Raw genomic sequence first — 21,780 nt, 5'->3', positions numbered from 1 at the left:
TTCCAAATACGCACGAATATATTCATTGTTACACAGAAAATACTCAGTCACCATGGCGGAACGTTCAAGAACTTTTAATAAATTTGCCTCTATAAAAAAAAAAAAAAGGCTCTCCTCTCCATGTGCGAAAAGATTGTTCATGTATATGCTAATGTGCAGTGTGTTGAAGGTCAAATTCAGAACGAGCGACGGATGTGAGCGAGGTGGTGGTGTTTAAAATGAGGAACAAACGCGTGCAAAAAAAAAAAAAAAAAGGCGCGCTCGCTCCAGGGTGGTTTCCACATGTTGGCCGTGCCATGCGCGGTACAACGCCTAAATGCAACCCGCCCATATGTGCAACTTTGCAAATGTCTACGCTTGCACCTGATCCACTGGTAGCACCGGGACTAAAGAAAGCTCCAATTACGACTTCGCCCCGTCCCCCCCCCCCCCCCCTATTCCCCTTCTCCCACGTCCCAACTTTTCTAGCAACACATTTTGGAGACACAAGACAGGGATCTCCCTCAGGCGAGGTTCACAGCACGATTGGATTTAGCCTCTATATTAGATTCTCCAAATTCCTTGCTCAACTTTTCAGCCATGTTGGAGGCTTCATTTGTCTTACTCATTAGGTACTCTTTGTATGCCTCGTACGTACATTTGGATGTCAGCTTCCGCCTGCAGGCGTCAGACATTTCTTTGATTTCCGCATCGGTGAAATTGAACAGATCGGGTAGCTTCTCGATGTACTTCGGTAACCTTTCGGGGAGTGCAAAGGAAAGATAAACGGATAGCCACTTACGGAATTGGAAAGGACGCAGTAGCGAGGAAGTACGAAACTGATACAAGATTCCATGCTCCTTGCGCATAGCGTATAGATGATATGTTACTTGATACAGGGATCCCTCAAATCATCGAAGAAGGGATCTGCCAGGGCCTTCATGTGGAGGTGGGAAGGAAAGAACGAGAATGAGTGCAGATGCATTGTGTTAGTTACGTATGTGGAGGGATATAATAAGATAGATAGAGAATGCTCTATCGTCCTGCCGGCAGTACTTCGATTGGGCTCAGCCGTTTCAGGGGTTCGTATTTGAGGAATCTCGACACAAAGTTTATGGCATCCTCGGGGGTTCCCTTTGGAAAGACCTGAGTACGCGTGCAGATAAGGTAATGTATCGAAATGAATCTTGGCAGACTCCACAAGATGTATGTTCCTCCCAAGACAGGTTTGAATATCATGGCTACCTTTTTCAAATCCTTCGGTTTCACATCAGGGAATTTGACATCTGCGTAGTTCGGGTTCATGATTTTCATCTGCTCCTCCGTCGGTGTACCTTCAGAAGGAGAGGAGGAATCAACCATTCGCATTAGTAAAGTGTTACATCTGTTAATACGGTATACATGTAGAGGCGCCTGCACACCAGGACACACACACACACGAACGTATTACAAAAACAACTGGTGAAAAGGGATGACACCCTGCAGAAGACACTCACCTAAGACCTGGATAATTCTAACTAACTGATCGACGCTCGACTGGCCGGAGAAGAGAGGGTAACCTAAAATCATCTCGGCGATTATGCAGCCTGCGGGGGGAATGGCCAAAGGTGAAATGGGGATAAATGATCCGAGGTTCAAGGAACACATTTCAGATGTGCATTGGGGTGGGGCCCTATGATGAGGCACATACACATGTAACTCCACTTCGTATTTCAGCTTGCCAAACCCCCCCTTTGTCGATGCTCTAGAGAATCTTACCGAGGGACCACAAGTCGATGTGCGTGGTGTAATTGGTGGCGCCCAACATGAGTTCCGGCGCACGATAAAACCTGGAGCAAATATAGGAAACGCTCCGTTGGCCACCTAGCAAGTTCTTCGCACTACCAAAATCACAGAGCTTCAGCGTATGTGTGTTCGGTTCTACAAGTAAATTCTGCGGTTTCAAATCTCGGTGGCAAATAAACTTAGAGTGCAAATAGGCTAGTGCTCTACAGAGTTGATAGGAGTAAAGCTTCACCAGAAGGAGAGGTAAGGAATGGTTGTTCCTCGCATAGTGCTTCATATATTTGTGTACTGTCTGTGGAATGAACTCCATCACTACATTCAAGAAAATATTTTTTTCATTCTTTCTTACACACTCTGTGTAGTAGTAATCCTTCAGAAAGATGATATTCACATGGTTCAGGTTCTGCATTATTAGCAACTCCCTGTTTTTGTACTGTGGATCTTGTAGTACCTTCTTGATAGCTACCTTCTCCGATGTATCCAGACAGATGGCTTCATATACGACTCCAAAGCTTCCATTACCCACTACATTACCCAGTTTGTAAGACCTACTTGAGGATCTATTTATATCGCTTTCCACCATTTTCTCATTTTCTCCACTCCCCCCGGCATTGTTATTGTTACTTCTGTTCATCTCAGTTAAGCTCTTCCCGTTCCGTGGGAATTTACCACTGCCGCCGTTGGGTGCTTCACTTCGTTTGGGGAAATCAATCCGACTTACCTGTTCACCCAAACATACGTACTCGCCTCCTTTCCCGTGGTCGTTCCTGTTTACGTAATTCTGGCTACTCTGTTCATTTTCAAAACATGCACTGGTGTGGTCATCTAAGGACACAGGGGGGGGAAAGAAAATGAGACTGAGAAGATTGACCGAGGAAAGATCAAGTCACCTCTCGGAGGGGATGACATCGTTCGGATGAGGTAAACTTCTTCTCGATGTCTGCATACTAAAATCACTCTACTACTTAATCATTCACTTATCTACCTGTCGGATGCACTTACCTTTGTGCCAATCTTTCATATTCCCTGTGATGTCCTTCTCTTCTACTTCTTGGAGCTGGAGTCAGTTGCGGTGCGGGGGAGGTGGGGTGACGCTTGGATTTGTTTTGGAGGATGGAATTAGACTGTGGAAGAGAGTCCGTAGGCTTTTTCACTAGCGAGCGCACATATGTACGTGTGAACAAAAAAAAAAAAAAAAAAAAAAAAAAAAAAAAAAAAAAAAGCGTCCTTTGCTTCGTTCTCTGGTTAGCTACTAACACGTAGAAGTGCCTAAGCGCTCGCATGTATTTAAGCGTTCAGCGTGTATGTGAAAAATATGAGCATACACGTGCACAGTGTTCCACCTCAGTAGAGCATTTCCCCCCGCACCAACTTGGCTGAAGGATGCATGCAGCTCAAGCTGTTCATCGTTGAGGGGGGCATATTCAGTTCACCAAGGTTTCATGTTTCTGTGTGTGCGCGTGTGCCTTTCGCCCTGTGCCTCCTGCGGTGCACCTTTTTTCAGTGTACCTTTTGAAGTGTATTTTCCGCGCCTACCTTCTGCAGTGTATTTTCCGCGTGTACCTTTTCGACTGTATTTTTTCATGTGCCTTTCCGCGCGGAGTCACGTGGAAAAATTATGTGAAAATAGAAGGTGGAAAAATAATGTGATAAAGTCTCTTGGGCGCACACAATGGTGAGCATGAAATAGGCATACACAAATTTTTTAAAGTGTTTGTTTGTGCAGTAATATTGTTTAGAAGTCGATGGGTAATTTTTTCATTCTCAACACTTTGACGAAAGAGCAAACCTCCTTGAGATATACGTGAGGAACTGTCGAGGTGCTGTACGGGCGATTGCGCATGTCCCTGTGGGGTGGAAAACTCACGGGAATTTCGATGCAAACGGCGCACGCAATTGTGTGCTCATTGGGGACAGTTATAAGTGAGCGTGGCGTCATTTCATGTCACCTCCCCCTGGTATGTTGCCTCTTTTTTTTTTTTTTTTTTTTTTTTTTTTTAAATAAAATAAAACCATCGGGCGTGTGTCGATTAAGGCTTGAAAAAAGTTGCCACCCGTTGGTCAATTCAGAGGAGCGTGTTCCGTCCTGCGCGACGTGAACAGGTGAAGGAATGTTTCACCCGTCGTTAAGCGTATTGTTTAATCATCCCTCCGTGATTGTTTCAGCCTACCCCATGTGCATTTCACTTCACCGTGTACACGCGCCTTGTTATCTTTTCCAAAAAAAAGAAGCATTTCTCACCAGATAGATGCGTTCCCGTGTGGCACTGACGTACAGCGGTGGCGAGTGGACCCATGCGGCTGTGCATGCCGAGCGCCGGAAGTAAATAAACCGCGGGGGGGGCCAGCGGTACTACTCCCACATGATGTGCATATAGGCAAGGTTAACCCACATAATAACTGCGCAGATAAAATGCCACGCAAAAAAAAAAAAAAAAAAAAAAAAAAAAAAAAAACAAACAATATGAATTTATACGTCGATTCACTGGGAATGTGCACAGACTTAGGCAACGACGAGAGCAAATTATTTAGGCACTCAATCACTTAAACACTCCCAAGGAATGCATCTTTGTGGATGGGCGATACGTTATCGGGTACGAAAACAAATGGACGATGCGAGTCCTGAACGTATGGTGTGCTCGCTTTGCATGGATATCGGAGGGGATAATGCCCCCCAGGAGTTGCACATGGGTGATCCAGTTTAAATGTTAATTTACTACGCAAATGAAAGCACAACTGGAGTTTTTTTTTTCTTAAGAAAAAATTTTGTCGCTCCATAAGTGAGTGACATCTATACGCACGCACGACAGACACGTATGCACACCGGAACCATGTGTATGATTACACATAGTTTATTTTCCAACTAACGGTGATGCAACGATGAGGTCACAAAACGAGGCGAAGTTTACACGATTGTACTCGTCTTACTTCTTCACATATTCAGATATCTCTATAAATATGTTTTTCCCCGCATACGTCCCATTCATACATATTTGCTCCATACATGCGGACGCACTTCTCCTTCAACCTGAAATGTGCGAAAGTGCGTATTCCACCGGATCGTTTTTTTTCTTTTTTTTTTTTTTTTTTCTTTTGGACTATATTCAGGTTATTCATAATAGATAAGACATACTTCTATGCACAAAAAAAGGAAAAGGTGACTCCACCACTCGTGGCTACCGGAGCTATGACTGGTTGTTCCCCTTCGTAAAGGGAGCTCCTCCAACATGGTGGAGACTGCGCCTTCAGTTTTCCTTCTTTAAATCTACCAAAGGATGCAAGCTACGAGCGACAGAATTCCCTCTATATCTTTTTCACTCTCCAAACTATGCAACATCATAAGCAGGATGTGATGTAAATGGCACTTAAACACATGAGGGAGCCAAGCAAATAATGTTTAGCCCACTTTGCAGGCGTGCAGTGGAAAATGGGGCAGTCATCCTTCTTCCATAAATACAACCACGCAGTTGTGAATATGTTCGAAGCAAAATTTAAGTTCGCGTTAAAGTGTGCATTCTTATCAGCCGACATAACAACATACATTGTTATATCTCCACATGGCACCTTCCTAAGGGATTTACTCCCCAGAATGCATCCATCACACACTATTTCCACAGAAGTTAAACTTCCACCGGTGGGTCCCTTAACTGTTCGATAACATGCGAACAATCGGATGGGTCGGATTGCGCCAAGGGAAACAAATTCATCAAAAAAAAAAAAAAAAAAAAAAAAAGAGAACGCGAATAATGTATCTTCACTACGCATGGATCCCTTACCCTCCAGTTAAGCGTACACTGACATGTGCCACAGGGGAGTAATTCAGGTGGGGCGAAAAAATCACCAAGCTTGACCCGAAAAAAGGGGGAAAAGAAAAAACGCCCAGTTGGTGGATATACATGGAAATAATTATCTTAAAAAAAAAAAAAAAAAAAAAAAAAACAGCCATACGAAAAAAATACCAAAAGATGAGTAGCCAGGGAGAAACTACGTAAAGCTAATAACACGGTGAGAGAAATCCCCAAAGCAGTCCCTTCTCACTGCAACCCATTGTAACTCCATAACCGCGGAGGAAGGAAAAATGGGGCGGCCAAGTGGGAAGACTACCATCCCCCTGTTCATGTACAGCATAGCAACCACGGCGATAGTTTATCAGAACTATATTTTTATTGCCTTTCTGTTTAAGAGGTATAGAGCGTACGAATGGCTGTGCACAGGACAGAGTAACCAAATGGGGGGGGACTTCTTTGTATGCAAGGAGCAGGAAAACTATATTCAGTTTTTGCTAGTGTCAGGGTTAATCATTCAGTTCATTTCTGGTTCTATTGGAAGTATGTTAATTAATGTTATGTCCAAGAAGAAGTACGTATCCCGTGTGGCCTTCTCTTTTTTATTCACAGGATGGACGCTGCTGAGCGTTGCTCTTTTATATTCGAAGCGGTATATGGAAGGGTACTCTCCCAATGGATCCAGTGGTGAAAGGTCCAATGGCCTGGGACTGCTCCCCGGGGGGTTCCAAACCATTTCACTCCTCTTCAACTTGGCATTCGCCTGCTTCGGCATCGGGTCTGACAACTCATACCTACCCATCATATACTATGTGAACGAGAAGTATCCAGTGGAAAAAGGGGAAAGGACACACAAAAGTGTCGAATCCACAGATGAAAAGGGCCACGCGGAGATGACAAATTATGGGGGTGAAAGTAAACTAGGTGCCTTAAAAAATATTTTGAAGAACAAAAATTACATCCTCATCAGTACCATGTCCTCCCTTGCCGTGCTAAGCCTCTTCGTGGGCAACGTGCTCTTAGCCGCACTTAACGTATTTGAAGGGGAAAGCAACATCACCGTAGTGGTGGGTCTCTACATTTTGGTGTGTGTCGTCCCTTCATTCTTTATTGCGAATTTACTGGATGAGAGGGGAGAAGGAAAAACTAGCGATAATGTGGCGATCAGCGAACAAATAACACCGAACAGGGAGAGCACCCAGGTGTACGGAAATATCCACCTGGATGTCTTGAAGAACCAAGTGAAGTCGCCATTTTATCAATTCATCGTGATCGAGTTTTTCACCATAACGTTCAGCATTTGCTACTTTATGTTTTCCCTGTTTGACATTTACGAACATAGCGTATTTGGAGACACGCTAAATATATACTCCCTCGTGTTGCCATCAAGCTTTATCATCACCTTAGTATTTGGCATAATAGCTGATATTATAAGCATATACAACTTTATGAGCTTCAATTTAATTCTGGGGATTTCAGTTTTTTCTTTAACTTGGGTTTACTACAAAACGGCGAGTGTATTGGTTGGATACCTATCATTGATCATTTATTTTTTTCACCAAAGTTTTTTTGCAAACCATATGTACATGTATATGTCGACTGTATTTGGCGAAAACAATTTTGCAGTCCTCATTGGAATAATTAATGCATTCGCTTCTGTTGCTTTTTTCCTTTCCTTTAAATCTTTCGAATATATTAAGTACTACGGGGGGCCTGTCCACTCCCAGATGCTTATCCAAATGGTCATTCTTTCCTACGTGTTGTTGTTTCTTTTTCACGTTTTTTACATAAAGAAGAAGGCTGCAAGTGGACAGTTCATGACGACCAAGGGAGACACTTCCGAAGTGACACAAAATAATATATAACCTGGTTGGCTCTTTCTCTTGATGCTTTCACCCGGAGAAGGGGAAAAAATTTACCTCTCCTAGTTTGTTTGCATAGAAGATAGCTATTTTGTTAAAAAAAAAAAAAAATTGCACACATGCGTTTTTGCTAGCTGTTTATACTTTTTTTTTTTTTTTTTTTATTTCTTTTTAACCTGCACCGTTCAGGCGAAATTCCACAAAATGAACATTTTCTTTTTTCATTTCCCCTATTTGTTAATATGAATAATTTGTTTCCAAATATTGGTGACCCCAACTAGGGGGCCAGTAGTTTGCCCTGTCGTGTTCCTCGTCAAATTGGCTTTGGAAGGCCGACCCTGCTATGAGGGATACCCCTGGGCCCCTAGAACGGATGTCGGCGTTGCCCTCACATACATTAAATGAGGTCTAACTTTGTGGAAGGGGCACTGGTGGGAAAGATGCCCCTTCAAGGAAGCTGAAAAAAGGGCAACATGGGAACGTGGCAGAATGATCATAACGACATCCAGGATGATTAAAACATGAAGAGGCATTGGAACTTAAGAGAAGAGAATTCCCATTTATCTGAAAGGGGAAAATAAAGAAGGGAATTTATTTCCCCCAAAAAAAAAGAGAGAGAAAAAAAAAAAAAAAGGAAAATTAAGAAAATTGGAAGCAGCTAAGCGGCGCAAACAGGGGGATTGGATTATTATGGATCTGATGAAAATATCATATGTAAGCGAGCATGGTCTAGTGGCTATGACGTTCGCCTCACACGCGAAAGATCCCGAGTTCGATCCTCGGTGCTCGTATAAAAAAAAAAAAAAAAAAAAAAAAGTAGTTTTATGTTGCAAATTGCGGCCCTCCCCGTACTACAGAAGGCATATATAAAAAGGAGTTATAATGACATATTTAGATTTCTTTTTTTATGTTTATTATATAGGATAAAAGAGGAAAGAGACCTCACACTACATCGTCATTAACGTTGCTTTTCTTGTGATTCTTAATTTATGGCCTTCACCCATCCGTTCGTACTACACGTATTCCTTTTTTTTTGGTTTTTCCCTTTTTATGCTTTCACCTACACTTGAACGCATTGGCAACGCATCTGGTGAGAAGAAATGTAGTGTGGTCTGACGCCACGGGAGAAACCCTATTCAGAGAAAAATCCAATGTTAAGGGCGACGTGGTAACAAGCACGAAAGTTATCATTTTCTCTATCCATTTTGTCGCTCTTAATGGCATCGTCTGGAAACTGGGCGTATATATTCATAGGCATCCACATCGAACATGAGGGAGTGTCTCATGTTTCCTTTCCTATATTATTCCTTTTCCGTGAGGGAGCAAATATCATGGGTGTAAACAAATCGAGTGGCCTTCCTTTTAGCCTAAGCTCATTTTACATTCCATTATATAGAAAAGTTATTAAGCCCGATTTATTTTTCTTTTTGTCAATTCAACAAAAGGTCTTTTCCGTCAATTTATGCGTGGGTAAACATGCAGTGAAATTTTAAAGAGAAACAAAAGGCATATAATAGTATATCTACTTTTACACGTAAATTTTAATTTGAATTTTACATTCCGTCTTGGAATGCTCGTTCATATGATGGGATGTATATATAATGAAAAAAGGAAGCATCTAAAGGTACTTTTTAAATGAATATATTGGAGCCCCACAACAATCCTATATATTATTTATTATTAAGAAATTAAAAAAATGATTTTAAAAAATATATTTATAAAACATAAATTATATTTTTTTTTTTGGTCCCAGGCGGTCTCGAACCGCCGACCTTACGGTTATTAGCCGTACGCTCTAACCAACTGAGCTATAGGACCTCTGAATATGTTATCTTACCAGAAGTCCATACTTCCAAAGAAAAAAAATGCGGCAAATTAAGATTGTGCACAAAGTATGCAAACCGGCTACCCTGCCTTGTTTATATAGTATGCTCCCCTTCCCGTGCATTAACTTCTCAAGGTACGGATAAAAAAAAAAAAAAAAAATGGCATCCTCTTTGAATATATTATTAACTTCCTCTTTTACCCCTCCAATAAGGTCATAACAATATCATCCATCGTGGCAAATAAATTGTAGCGACAAGAAGGTGCAACGATGCGATCGGCCACTAGGGTATCCACCAAACTATTTTGCGAGCTCAACCCCGTTGAAGTAAAAAGTGGATGCTAGAGCGAACCGGTGAGGAATTTTCACCTACACGTAACGAACATTTTATATGAACAGGAAAAAAAAAAAAAAAAAAAAAAAAAAAAAAAAGTATGAAAATCCAAATGGGAAAAGAGAAAATAAGCTACCAGCCTCTTGGAATTCTAAGGGCATAACATATTTTATGCTTAAATATACTTCCTTTGCGGGGCACTCCTTCTTCTTCTTTGGGATCGCGCACGTGATTTTTTATTTTCATTGTGGCATCGTCCAAAAATAATTTCCTTTAAATGCCAGTTGCCCATGATCACAAAAAAGCATACACGCCGCAACGTGCATAATTAACCCTGTACATAAAAATTATACATAATAATAATAATATTGCGTTTATTCAAACGAACGACCAATCGAACTTGAATTGAAAGCGCGCATTTCCACATAAATAAGAAAAAGAAAAAATTGTTTTCAGTTGACTTGATTTTTTTTAAATTCTTTTTTACCTCTAAATTGTTAACTATATATAACGCAAAGTTGTATAAGAGGAAAAGGAAAAAAAAAAAAAAAAAAAAAAAAAAAACTTTAAGAAGGAAACAATTCCGCATCATCCATTTTACCTACTTTTGAAGAGAATCCCCATTTTAGCCTAAATAAAATTTTCCCTTTCTTCCAAAATGAAGTTTAACAAGCGTAAGTTTGCAAACACTGCTTAGGTGGAGAGAGAGCCGTACATCCATCACAGCGCTTGGATGGGCCACTCGCCGATTTGCGTATATGAAATCATTGTGTATGCGTGATGTTGCAATGTACTATGTGGATATGACCGTTGGCGCGCCGTTTGGGGAAGTACCTTCCTAGAACGATGCCCCAAGTCCGTATTGCCATTTGCCCTCTGAGAAGTTACTTAAACATACATGTACTTTTCGTGCATACACTTGTAATCCTTTCTATACACCGCTTTGCAACTCGGGCCGCGCCCTCTCTCGTGTGACTACGTATCTGCGCACCGTGTGAGGTGTTTCCCACCTCGCTATCTATGCGCATCTGCTATACCCTCCTAACCCGTCCCTTCCCCCCCTCCTTTAGGAATATCCTCCTCCCGAAGGAAAATGAGAAAGGCGCATTTCACGGCGCCAGCTGGACTTAGAAGGAAAATTATGTCCTCCAAACTGTCAAAAGAGTTGAGATTAAAATATAAGGTAAGAGAGCTAGGCCTCCTTTTAGCTGCCTGAAAAAATGTATGCCTGTGTTTTATATGTTCATGAGGGGGGGGACATTCTTTCATCATGACACCCCAGAATCGCGTATCGTCACGTATTTTATTGTTATTTTACTTTGTTCCTTCCTGTAGACGAGAGCTCTCCCAGTAAGGAAGGACGACGAAGTCCTCATTTGCAGAGGACACAACCACGGACGAGAAGGAAAGGTTGTGAAGATAAACAGAAAGCGATTTAAAATATACGTAGAAAGAGTAACCAGGGAAAAGGCCAACGGAGAGTCCACCTTCATTGGTATTCACCCGAGCAACGTCATCTTGACCAAACTGAAAATTGACAAGAACCGTAAAAAAATCCTCGACAGAAAGGCACCAAAGGAGAAAATATAAGGCCTATCGTGTGTCCATTTTAAGCGTCGTCCATACCAGTTAAGCCCGAAGGAAAAAGGACCCAAGAAAATGTACCACCCGTCGTTAGGATGTTAGCGGCGGTTTAGCGCAATTTTGCAGAGTTTCATCCTTTTATTTGCCTTTTTTTTTTTTTTTTTTCCTAAAAAACTTATGAACGGGTCAGGTTATTTTAAATCTTTTGGAATGTAAATTTTAAAGGGGCCACTATTTGCTCGAAAGTGCGTTCTGAAAAGTGGCGCCGTTCGAAATTGGAAAACAGTACAACGTTGTTATGGTGCTTGCTCGCCAATTTTACGCAACTACGAATTAGCGAAATGTTGATTTTTTTCCCGTGTGTGCAACTTACGTAATTTTGAATTCCCCCTGGCTAGCTTTTTTTTTTTTTTTTTCCTACAAATTTGTGGCTAGCTGAAGAAAAAAAAAAAAAAAAATCTGTAGTGTTCATAAAAGTCCAACGATCTAAATAGGTCAAATTGGCTAGGGAAAATTTTCGTAAATTTTGTTTACAGCGTTCTTCCGATTGGCTCACTAGCAAAGGAGAGTTAAAGGAGGATTAAGTTGCCACAGGGGGATGTTCCACCAGGATGACGCATATATCTCTGAATTTTCCAATTTCGCCAAAAGAAGGGCGTGAACAAGTTGTCAAGCGCATTCGAGAAAGAAGGGAGCTAAAATACCGCCCGCACTTCTGCATACCGTTTTGTAAATTTGCGTGAAAAAGGCATAATGTTGTTGCTTCACGAAACGGAAAAACTGCACTGTTGCAATCTTCCAAGTAGACAAAATTATAACACAACGCTTTTTTCTTTTTTTTTTTTTTCTTTTGTCCAAAGAGGGATGCATCCCGTGTGATAGAACGTATTGAGCAATTCGTTTTTACCTTGCGCCCAATTCGAGATTTTTCTTTTTTGTTCATCCCGCTATTCAACGCTCGTAACCATGGGGGGGAATATATGCGTCTTTCAGCGAAAGGTTTTCCACCCATTTTGCGAAAGCTACCATTTCTATGCGTGTTAAGACCGTGCACTCCGTTTAGGAGAGCTCCAAATTTTTCCTCATTTTTTCCAAGTTCGTTCCCTTCACCCCACCACAGAAATATGATGAAGAGAAAAGGGAATTAGCCCTTCGGAACGTCTCCAAAGGGGTCATGCGGAAGGACGCAATAGTCAACGAAATTATTTATGAAGGGGTGATAAAACATAGTGGAGAAGGAACAGACCAGATTGGCAAAACGAATGAACAGAAAGAGAAAAGTATATTGTCTATCCCATCCACTAGCACAAACAGTGATTCCGATGAGTCTGAAGAAGCAACCACTGACACATCCTTCCTCACATCATCCACCATGATACGGAGCAACATAAAGGCAAGCATCATATGTGAAAGGTGCCTTCCACAAAATAGCTATGCTCATAATACATGTGATTTTACAAAGGGGCATAGAAGGGGGAGTAGTTCCCCCCCCCCTTTAGGAGAAGCAAACAATATTACCGTTAATAAATCTGCATCCTTTGGTGATATTGCTCCGCATAGCCAAGAAAATTTTCTAGAACTCTTCGAATCCATTAGGAAAAAAGAGGAAGATAAACATCAAGAAAATTATTTAAGAGGGGAAAAAAATTACCCAACGATGAAGTCCCACTCACAACGTATAGAACCTTTTTCTTCATGGGGTAGTGATGATCCACTAGATGTGAAAGTCCCAACAAGGTGAACAGAGAAAAATTCGTCTACGTTTATTTTTTTTTTATTTTTTTTTTTTTTTACTTCCTTCTTTGCTTGCCTCTTGGGGAGGGGGGAGCGATCTCCAAGTGGACGTATAAACGATATGCGTCTAAACTCACCCATCACCACCACAGGAAAGAACATAAGACGACGCCAAAAGGGGAGCTACCCCTTAGACGGATGAAAGGTGAAAGAATCTTGGCATATCCCAGGCGCAGTGAAGATAACTCCACCTCGGTAAATCCCAGAAAATGGGGGAAACGGGGCAAGTCGCTAGACTTTTCATCATGGAATCACAATGCGGATTACAAACGAGGGAGAGCTCTTCTTACCAAGTGCAACTCCAGTTATTTCAATAACAGAGATCTTATAATTTACTCCTAAAAAAAAAAAAAAAAAGTAGAAAGTGATAATCCCCTCACTTTAAAAAAAAATTGCTAACTCTTCAACGTGATGATACTTCCATGTAGAACTTCAAATGAAAACATGAGGCTCATTCAGATGGTACTGAGTTGTACGTGGAGTGAATGTCATCCCCTTAATAATATTTTTTCTTTTTCTTTTTCTTTTTCTTTTCATTTCATTTTTTTTTTTTTTTTTCTTTTTTTTTTTTTTTTTTTGGAATTGGCTTCCCAACGTGTTATGTCTTCATCTGAGGGGAACTCCTCCGTGGCTAAAAGTTTTTCCGGTACTCCCTAACTGCGAATGGGGAATGTATTATGGTATGGAAGTGCGATTGTGGCAATGCCATTGTGGTGGCACTCACACACGGGTATAGGAGACAGCCTATACGCATAGGGAAAACCCACGAAGGGATAAAAACGAAATGACGACTTACAAATTTTTTGGTGCATACTGGGCGGTAAGGTATTCAGATAACTCCTAACCCCAAGGTAGTACTTGTTCATCTTGTTCTTTTTATTTTTTTTTTTCTGCTCTTGCGTGAATTGTTTGACGTGCTCGAAAAGTTGTCGTTCGATGGGTGGATCATCATTGTCGTACATGTCCTCGTTCACCATGAACTGAGAAATGGCTTCCATGGAAGTGAAGTTAATCTGGGGGATATTCACTTTACATTTCTTTTCTTGTCTCTCTTCATTTGCTTCCACCCCGATTCTTATCATCTCCATTGTTTTGGAGTCATCTCCTGTGCAATCGAAGTGGCTCAAAAAGAGATCCTCGCATTTTTTCATCTCCTTGTATAAATCTGCTAGTTGGTTTGGGTTCTGCTCCTTCGGGTCTTCTGGGGCCTTTTGAAATTGAGACGCCTGGTCGAAGAAATCCTCGCTGAAGGAGATATCACTGAGGGGGGCGTCTTCCGTAGCACTTTCGCCGGTTGCACTTTCGCCGGTTGCACTTTCACCGGTTGCATTTTCACCAGTTGCATTTTCACCGGTTGCACTTTCACCGTACCTATTTTCACCGGTTGCATTTTCACCGTCGTTTAACTGCACGATGGACTGTCCTTCCCCTTTTTCTTGAATTACCAATTCTTTTGTGTCATCTTTATTTGCGTTATCACTATTCGCACAACCATCCTCCTTTTGGAGAGTGGCTTCGTATGAAGTGGCATCTTTGTGCGGAGGCATCACCTCGTTTTCTTTGGCTACCTTTTCCTCCTTTGCTTCTTTGTTGCCTACCCTTACCTTGATTTCTCCTTGGCTTTCTCCAAGAGGATATTCCACTGCGCACCTCTCACTGGAGTCCCCTCCCTCAGCGTTTCCCTCCTCCTCATTTGGTGAAATGGACAAGTCATCTCGATTCTCTTCCTCCGCCTCGTCCGTTGCTTGGCCATTTTGGTTTCCACTTGTCATTGCGTGCAGTGGAGAAGTATATCACGCTGAGGTGGGAGGTGATGGCTAAAAAAAAAGAAGAAAATTTTTTTTTTTTTTTTTAAGTTACACTTTTTTTCGTTATCGCATTGCAGTCTGGAGTTGGGAGGGTTCTCTGGTCGATCCTCCCCCTCATCGCTAAGCGCAGCGGCATTTCACACGAAAATTATCCCTGTATTCAATTTAGTGGATCATTTTTAAAATATGTGTTCTTGCCGAGGGGAGGGAAAAGAAGAACAAGGATCACTTGCACTCTCTCTCACACTCGTTCTACCTTGTCCCCCTTGCCGGTGAATCTTCGTCCATGTAGGAGGCACTAGTCAATTTATCGGCGGCAAAGCTAAGGGCATCTCTCAATGTGTGATTTTTTGGTCTGTTGCATGGAGCCTCCTTCGGTAGATGAGAAGCAGCCCCTACGTAGGTTACCAACTTGTGCATTCTTTTTTTTTTTTTTTTTTTTTTTTTTTTTTGTATCGAATCGATAGGGGGGCAGGACGGGGCCAAGAGGCGCGACACAAATTGTGGGGGACACTCCGCCGAGGAAAAGAGAAATGAACATCAAAGGATGAACAAACCTTTGGCTTTCCTTGTCAGTCCCAATCGGTGTATACTTTTGTATGAACATAAAATTTTTTTTTTTTTTTTTTTTTTTTAAATTTTTTCCTTCTTTTTCCGAGGTGAATGAATCCTTGAGAGTGAATCGTTAATCGCGGAGCGACAGAATGACATCATACGGAGTGGCACTGCGTGATTTAACTTAGCTTCACTTTTCTACCTTACCTACCAGCTGCCTCATGAGTGGAACTGTCATATGCGCTAGGGCATCCCGCGGTGGAGCTTATGCATATTAATTCTATGGGAATCATCACGTAGAAATAACAATATCAATACATACTACTCTACGTGGTGGCAACCCCTCTGTTATGTGTACATTATCATGAGAGCATCTTGACATGTGTCCGTCCTCACATATATATGTGTTGCTCGCCTGCCTTCTCCCCAACTGAGCGACATGACAAAGGAGTAGAGGAATGCATCCTCCTTCTTGCCTGCAAAGAAAAAACCTTTCCCGTCAAGTGCCCAGGAAGTGATTATGATAAAAATTCCTTCTGCTCTGGCCACACTGCTCCTTTACGCTCTAAAGACAATCCATGGGTATAACGTAATAGTGAACAACACCAATTTTCTGTTTAGCGGTAAGGATGCGCATGTGGGGGGTGACTTGAAGGAGACATGGGGGGGAGAAGCCGAACGGGTGGAGTGGCCTGGAGAAGGTAGTGCACTGGAGAGTGCCGCGGCATTTTTGAAAAGCAACTGGGGGGTGGAGAACCGTGTTGAAAGTGACCATGAGCAGAACGACGATGTGCCAAGTGGTCAGGTGCATCATTTCGGAAGTAGTAACCACAACGTGGATAGACAAAATGAGCAAAGCCACCAGGAAAACCAGGGAGGTGGCAACGACGGAGAGGATGAAAGATCCAAAATGTTCAATTTAGCTATGGAGCTCAAAGACGGATTAAACAATAGGAAGAAAAACCTGAACAGGAGCATAAATATTTTTGAACAACTCATCCGCCACAAGAAAGATAAAATAACTTCATCCTCCTATTATGAACTAGGAAAAATACACTTCATTGGTTATCAGAATTATTTTTTTTCGTACAAAAGGAATTTAAAATTGAGCATTCACTATTTGGAAAGAGCTAGTCGAATGGGTAACCCAGCGGCTCTCCACTTTTTAGCTTTCCTTTATTTTTTCGATTTCAACGTGCAGGGGGATGGGAGTGGCCACAAGGGTGGTGACAAGGGTGGTAACAGGTATGAGGAGAGGAGCAGCCTTTCACATGGTGATGAGAAGGACGAGGAAGGGGGCCCTCCTGGGAAGAAGAAAAAAACGCACATAATTATGAGAAACCCGAAAAGGAAGAATATCACCAGGGGAAAGGCCACTAGCAACGACAGTAACAGAAACGGTAACCTGCCACATACTGACCCTCCAGCTAGCCACAATAATAGGACAAGCAATACGCACATCAAAACTTCAATTGAATATGAATTACAGGCATGCGCACAGAACTACACCCCATCCGTTCTAGCCATAGCCTACAAGTACCTCTATGGTATTAATATCAAGAGCAGTTGTGAAAAGGCAAAAGAGTTCTACAAGAGCGTAGCGGAGAATGTTATGAACGCAGATTATATAAACGTGCCCCTCTCCGAAATGGATGTACTCAATGTAGACAACCTAAGCATACAGAATGAAATAAACAACATGAAGGATAACGAGGAAGATGTGTTGGAATTCCTGAACGAACAGATAAAGGGAGGAGATGTAATGGCTATGTACGATTTAGGAAAGAAATATAAAGAGGAACGGAATTTTAGTAAAGCATTTGAATATATTAATGAGGCATCTAAGAAGAACAACGCCCTGGCGCAGAAGGAGATGGGTATCATTTATCTTTATGGTTACGGAACCGAGAGGGACGTGAGGAAAAGCATCGAAAGTTTTTCTAAGGTAAGCAATGTTCCAGGAGCAGGAATTCCTGGGGATCGACTTTGTGGAGCACGTATAGTATAAATTGCTTCACTGATGAGTGGATCTACCCCTTACCAGTTACCCGTTATTGGTCTCTGTTTACCACCTTACCCTTAGGCCGCCGCCGCGGGAGATGTGGAGTCAAAGTGCTACCTCGGCTACATCTACTACTTCGTGGATGGCCACAGAGACGTGCAACAAGCGCTCAAGTACCTAGTGGAGGCAGCCAAACACGACTATGGAGAAGCCTTCTTCTTCCTTGCGGAAATTATCCTGGATGTGTCAATAAAGAAACACCACATCGCCGACATCGTGTACCGCACCATTTTCAAGTTGTATGAACATGCGGCCGACCTGGGCTACGTGCAGGCCTACTTCCGTGAAGCTCAGCTCTACGAAATAGGAAAAGGGGTGCAGGCATCCTGCGTCAATGCCGCCCTGTCCTACAAGTTCGTCGCAGAGAGTACCATGTGGACCAATCAAATTAGGGAAGGTAAGTGGGAGAACCTCTAGAGGGGATGCACCCACATTATCGTGCGCTTTTATTATCGTGCGCTTCTATTATCGTGCCCTTTTATTATCGTGCTCTTTTATTATCATGTCGTCGCCTTATCGTGCCACCACTATATCGTGTGCACCTCGCTAAATACACGTACCTCTCCCCGCAGGCATGAACTATTACGTACAGAAGGATTACATAAAGGCCTTCTACACCTACGCCCTGGCAGCGTATGAAGGATATGAGGTTGCACAGAGCAATTTAATATACATCTACCGAACGAACGGGTTCAACAGTTTCATCAAGCCAGAGAAAATCATGCAGATGCTGCACCTCATGTATAAGCAGGGCAATTACAAAGCCTTGTACGAAATTGGAAATATATACAAACAAGAGAATAAAGACAGCGTGGCAATTAGCTACCACAGGTTGGGTTTGAACAAGGGAGACTTGCGCAACCTCGTTCCTCTCTCTGTATACTATGAAAAGAATATGGATCCGGATAGGTACGCTTGTCGAACTGTTCCGTAGCTACCCCTGCAAGAGGGGGTTATGTTTCGTTCGTTTGTTCTACCACCGAACACCTTACAATTCCCACGGTGGCACACACACATGTACAAACACCTTGCTCCCATTTTACCGCAGGGCCCTCAAATACCTGAATTACTTTCTGAAGCAGAGGACGAGGGAGAAACCTTCCAACAGCACGAAGGTGGAGAAAATAAGAACCATCCTGGAAAGCTCCTTGTTGTACTTTCGTAAATTTAAGTTACTTTTTAAAAGTTTCTACTCGACGAAACAGAAAAAAAGGGAGTAGCACGTGAAACACCAGCGAAAGACCTGTAAAACATCGGCGAGGGAATCCGCCAAAACGGAACCTACGCAGGATAGCAATTTTAAAAGTAAAAAAAAAAAAAAACTGAAAACAAATTCTCCGTTGGCGTACATGTGGACAGTCAGTTACGGATATTATGTTGCCCCCTTTCAGGGAGTGACTTCATGTGGTTTCATTTCCTTGGCCAAAACACATTCGCCCCATTTGGACACCAAACCCCGCTGCGTATAAATTGTATGCAAGCGAGAGGAGGGTAGTCATTATTTCTTTATTTTATTTTATTTTTTTTTTTATTTTTTTTTTTTTTATGAAAAAATTTGACATTTGTATTTTCATTTCGCTTTAAAATTGAACGTTTAATGTGCTCATGATGAACAACCAGGGGTGCACTATTTTTGCGTCTTGGCGGTGACGAGCCACAGCGCCTATCGGTCGCTTTTTCGTTTGCCCCTACTCGTGGTAATTCTCCTTCGACGTCTCCATCTCAGATGGGGCATACACATAACTATTGCTAGAGTAATTCATGAAGTCATCATTAACTACATCCACATGCGTGGATTCCAACACCTCGCTTTGCGCCTTCCCCCCCTGTTGCAGTATTTCTCCCTCCTCAGCATTACCACTCGGGGATATCACATCCCTCTTGATCATCTTCGAAATTTTTAAAATATCATTGTAAGGGAATTTTAAGAGCGAGTAAAAGTTCTCCATTTTTTTCTTGTCATAATAGTTGTATGGGAATTGCGGATACTCGTAATGGAACAAGTTTGGGTACTCGTCGAAGTGCAGTTGGTCTATTTTGCTCAGAGCGGTGCCCTTCCGCGCAAGGGCAGCACTGCAAGAACTATTTACATCATTAGTACCGACTGGACTCTCCTGATTATTGCCCACATTGATCCGACCAACCAACCACCTGCATTCAATGTCGTCCCTCAAAATGTCAGCCACCTTTTTATTCTGCAACACTTCATCTGGGATGTGTGTAATATTAGTTCCTTTCTGCTCCTTCGTTAGGAATTCAGCCCATTCGTTCAAAATTGTCTTCATGCTATCTTTCTTCAGAATAGTTATTTCTTCATTCTTGAAAATTTGAAACCTTTTTAGGAGCAACTTTTGTAATTCCAGAAAGCGCAGGTTGGTTAACATGCGGAAGTGCGCCTCCGATCGGAACATGGCTTCCTCTCCAAAATTTTCTCCCACTACGTTGTATGTTATCTGTTAAAGATGGACCCTACCGGGCTACTGCTGATTATTATAGGACAATCTTTCTGCAACTGTATGACAATTATAAGAATACAGAAAAATAATTTTTCTTCCTGTTAATGCGCTACCAACCTTGATACCATTGAAACTGCTTAGTGGGACAAATTCTCTAAGACAAATAACTCTCAATCATTTCGAGAAAGAGCCAGGAAAAGACACCACTCAGGTCTATTCCAAAAACGTTTGGAACGTATTTCTGCGGTAGGGGGTTGTTAGGAAAAAAGGGGTGCGTACGAATGGTGCATTTTATTTTTTATGACTTGTTCATATTTTTTTTTCCTTTTTTTCCATTTTTTGCACTTTTTGTGTGTGTGTGTTTCTTTTTTTTTTTTTTTTTTTTTTTTTCATTTTTGGCTAGTTACATGGAAAAACTGGACGTAGCTATTCGTGTAGGTGAAAATGTACGAAAAGGGGTTGAGGTGGGGGTTGATTTGGGGCAACCACTCTAGCAGGCATCTGATGTAAATTATAAATTTGTATATTCTGCAAAAGGGGAGGGGGAAGAAGTGGGGGATTTGAAGGTCGCTTTTTTTTTGGTCAATGCCAGTACCAATCCCAAATGTTACACGTGTGTATGCACATATATCTACATATGTTCATACATATATATATAGGTGCACCCGTCCCTACCTCACGAAGTGCAAAGCGGACAACTTCAAGATTTTTACATTATCTTTAAAATATCTGCAGATGGAAGGGACAGGGGAATGATGTTGCGATTGATATGTGTGAGGAAATGTGAGCAGGGAGAAGTCGCGCGTTAAAACGAACATTATATTTTTCATGTGTTACTTAATAGCTATGGACAGGGTAGGGCTGCTTATTAGGTGCAACTTGAAAGCATCTACTCTTTTAGAGAAATCCTATTAGGGGTAGAGAAGGGGGGGGAATTGGGGAGTGCCATGTACACACAGAGGGGTAAGAGAAGTATGTATGTAGGAGACGTAGGCACGCGCGATGCACCCCCGTGTAGCTTTACCTTGATTTGTTTGCTCACAAAAATGTTAGTTTTGAAGCTCTTTTGGATTTCTTTAATCTTTTTAATGCTTCTGTTTTGTAGGTTTAAAATTTTGTATCGGATATTTTGTGAGGGAATAATAAAAGCTTTAAACTTGAAAATGTTGGAATTCTTGCTAAGTACATTTGCATTTGCCACATAAAACAGAAACAACATCAGTACGATCTTCACTTTCATTTTTTTCTACGGATGGGTCTGTGCGCCACCAAATATATGTACATGTGTCAATGTGTGTGTAGAGCGATGGGAAAAGAGGCGGTGCAACAGACGCATGTTACACCTGTCATGCGCGAACATGGGATAGGAAGTAGTTAAATACACATTAGGGGAGGGTCCATCATGATGAAGACCATTTTCATATTCGCCAATGGTGCTTGTGTATACTTGGTAAGGGGTAACAAAATAAGGAAGACCCCAAAATTGTTCGTTTCAAATTTCTTTTTCTTCGTCTCCTCTGTATGATGAACACCTAGGGGAGAGCGATTGTCCTGTTTCTTCTCGCTTCGCAATGGTGTGGCGTATTTTATCTTTCCCCCTTTTATCGCTCAACTTTTTTTTTTCTTCTTTCACCGAAATGGTATATTCATTTGATCTGAAAATCGAGCCCGTGTTGGTTCACCCCGCAAAAAAAATAGAAAAGGGGAAAAAGGCTTTGGAGTTACGGCGGGATGGTAGTTGTGAGAAACACCATACTCAACACACGCCGGCTTTGCGCCATAACGCTATTTTTTCAGGGGGGAGGCGTAAGCAAGCGCAAGCAGATAATTCGAAGAAGAAAAAAAAGAGAAAATAAAAAAAAAAAAAAAAAAAAGGATTTTTTTAAAGAGATGAACAAAAAGGTTGTGGGTGTGTTTAGTTGGAGAACCTTTGCACAGTGGCTTGCACCCA

General features: G+C 41.9%; 8 protein-coding genes and 2 non-coding genes across 10 annotated transcripts; 5 read left to right on the top strand and 5 right to left on the bottom strand.

Moving 5' to 3' along the window:
- Positions 1-503: 503 nt before the first annotated feature.
- Positions 504-2,785, bottom strand: PKNH_0829800 (glycogen synthase kinase 3, putative; the record flags this gene model as incomplete). Its single annotated transcript, XM_039114013.1, has 7 exons — positions 504-738; positions 870-916; positions 1,036-1,125; positions 1,225-1,313; positions 1,476-1,565; positions 1,738-2,589; positions 2,767-2,785. The coding sequence occupies 7 exons, from the start codon at positions 2,783-2,785 to the stop codon at positions 504-506; spliced, it is 1,422 nt and encodes a 473-aa protein (XP_038969646.1).
- Positions 2,786-5,842: 3,057 nt separating this feature from the next.
- Positions 5,843-7,414, top strand: PKNH_0829700 (apicomplexan amino acid transporter ApiAT10, putative; the record flags this gene model as incomplete). The annotated part of the gene is made up of 1 exon (XM_002258883.1): positions 5,843-7,414. The coding sequence occupies one exon, from the start codon at positions 5,843-5,845 to the stop codon at positions 7,412-7,414; it is 1,572 nt and encodes a 523-aa protein (XP_002258919.1).
- Positions 7,415-8,129: 715 nt separating this feature from the next.
- PKNH_0829600 lies at positions 8,130-8,202 on the top strand. The gene has a single exon. It is a non-coding gene; the product is annotated as a tRNA-Val (tRNA).
- Positions 8,203-9,155: 953 nt separating this feature from the next.
- PKNH_0829500 lies at positions 9,156-9,229 on the bottom strand. The gene has a single exon. It is a non-coding gene; the product is annotated as a tRNA-Ile (tRNA).
- Positions 9,230-10,228: 999 nt separating this feature from the next.
- On the top strand, positions 10,229-11,160 carry PKNH_0829400 (60S ribosomal protein L26, putative; the record flags this gene model as incomplete). The annotated part of the gene is made up of 3 exons (XM_002258882.1): positions 10,229-10,244; positions 10,641-10,753; positions 10,906-11,160. The coding sequence occupies 3 exons, from the start codon at positions 10,229-10,231 to the stop codon at positions 11,158-11,160; spliced, it is 384 nt and encodes a 127-aa protein (XP_002258918.1).
- Positions 11,161-12,328: 1,168 nt separating this feature from the next.
- On the top strand, positions 12,329-12,895 carry PKNH_0829300 (conserved Plasmodium protein, unknown function; the record flags this gene model as incomplete). Its single annotated transcript, XM_002258881.1, has 1 exon — positions 12,329-12,895. One exon carries the CDS (start codon positions 12,329-12,331, stop codon positions 12,893-12,895), a length of 567 nt encoding a protein of 188 aa, XP_002258917.1.
- A 684-nt stretch (positions 12,896-13,579) lies between these two features.
- On the bottom strand, positions 13,580-14,720 carry PKNH_0829200 (conserved Plasmodium protein, unknown function; the record flags this gene model as incomplete). Its single annotated transcript, XM_002258880.1, has 2 exons — positions 13,580-13,605; positions 13,745-14,720. 2 exons carry the CDS (start codon positions 14,718-14,720, stop codon positions 13,580-13,582), a joined length of 1,002 nt encoding a protein of 333 aa, XP_002258916.1.
- A 1,111-nt stretch (positions 14,721-15,831) lies between these two features.
- On the top strand, positions 15,832-18,593 carry PKNH_0829100 (ubiquitin-protein ligase, putative; the record flags this gene model as incomplete). Its single annotated transcript, XM_002258879.1, has 4 exons — positions 15,832-17,256; positions 17,395-17,770; positions 17,946-18,282; positions 18,422-18,593. The coding sequence occupies 4 exons, from the start codon at positions 15,832-15,834 to the stop codon at positions 18,591-18,593; spliced, it is 2,310 nt and encodes a 769-aa protein (XP_002258915.1).
- A 468-nt stretch (positions 18,594-19,061) lies between these two features.
- PKNH_0829000 (conserved protein, unknown function) lies at positions 19,062-19,784 on the bottom strand (the record flags this gene model as incomplete). The annotated part of the gene is made up of 1 exon (XM_002258878.1): positions 19,062-19,784. One exon carries the CDS (start codon positions 19,782-19,784, stop codon positions 19,062-19,064), a length of 723 nt encoding a protein of 240 aa, XP_002258914.1.
- A 199-nt stretch (positions 19,785-19,983) lies between these two features.
- PKNH_0828900 (YGGT family protein, putative) lies at positions 19,984-21,069 on the bottom strand (the record flags this gene model as incomplete). Its single annotated transcript, XM_002258877.1, has 5 exons — positions 19,984-20,070; positions 20,237-20,357; positions 20,505-20,558; positions 20,667-20,737; positions 20,854-21,069. 5 exons carry the CDS (start codon positions 21,067-21,069, stop codon positions 19,984-19,986), a joined length of 549 nt encoding a protein of 182 aa, XP_002258913.1.
- Between the last annotated feature and the right edge of the window lie 711 nt (positions 21,070-21,780).

The sequence above is a fragment of the Plasmodium knowlesi genome, assembly GCF_000006355.2.
Source record: "Plasmodium knowlesi strain H genome assembly, chromosome: 8".
NCBI classification, from domain to species: Eukaryota; Apicomplexa; class Aconoidasida; order Haemosporida; family Plasmodiidae; genus Plasmodium; species Plasmodium knowlesi.
Note: the sequence above shows the minus strand (reverse complement) of the source record. Positions and strands in the feature narration are given on the sequence as shown.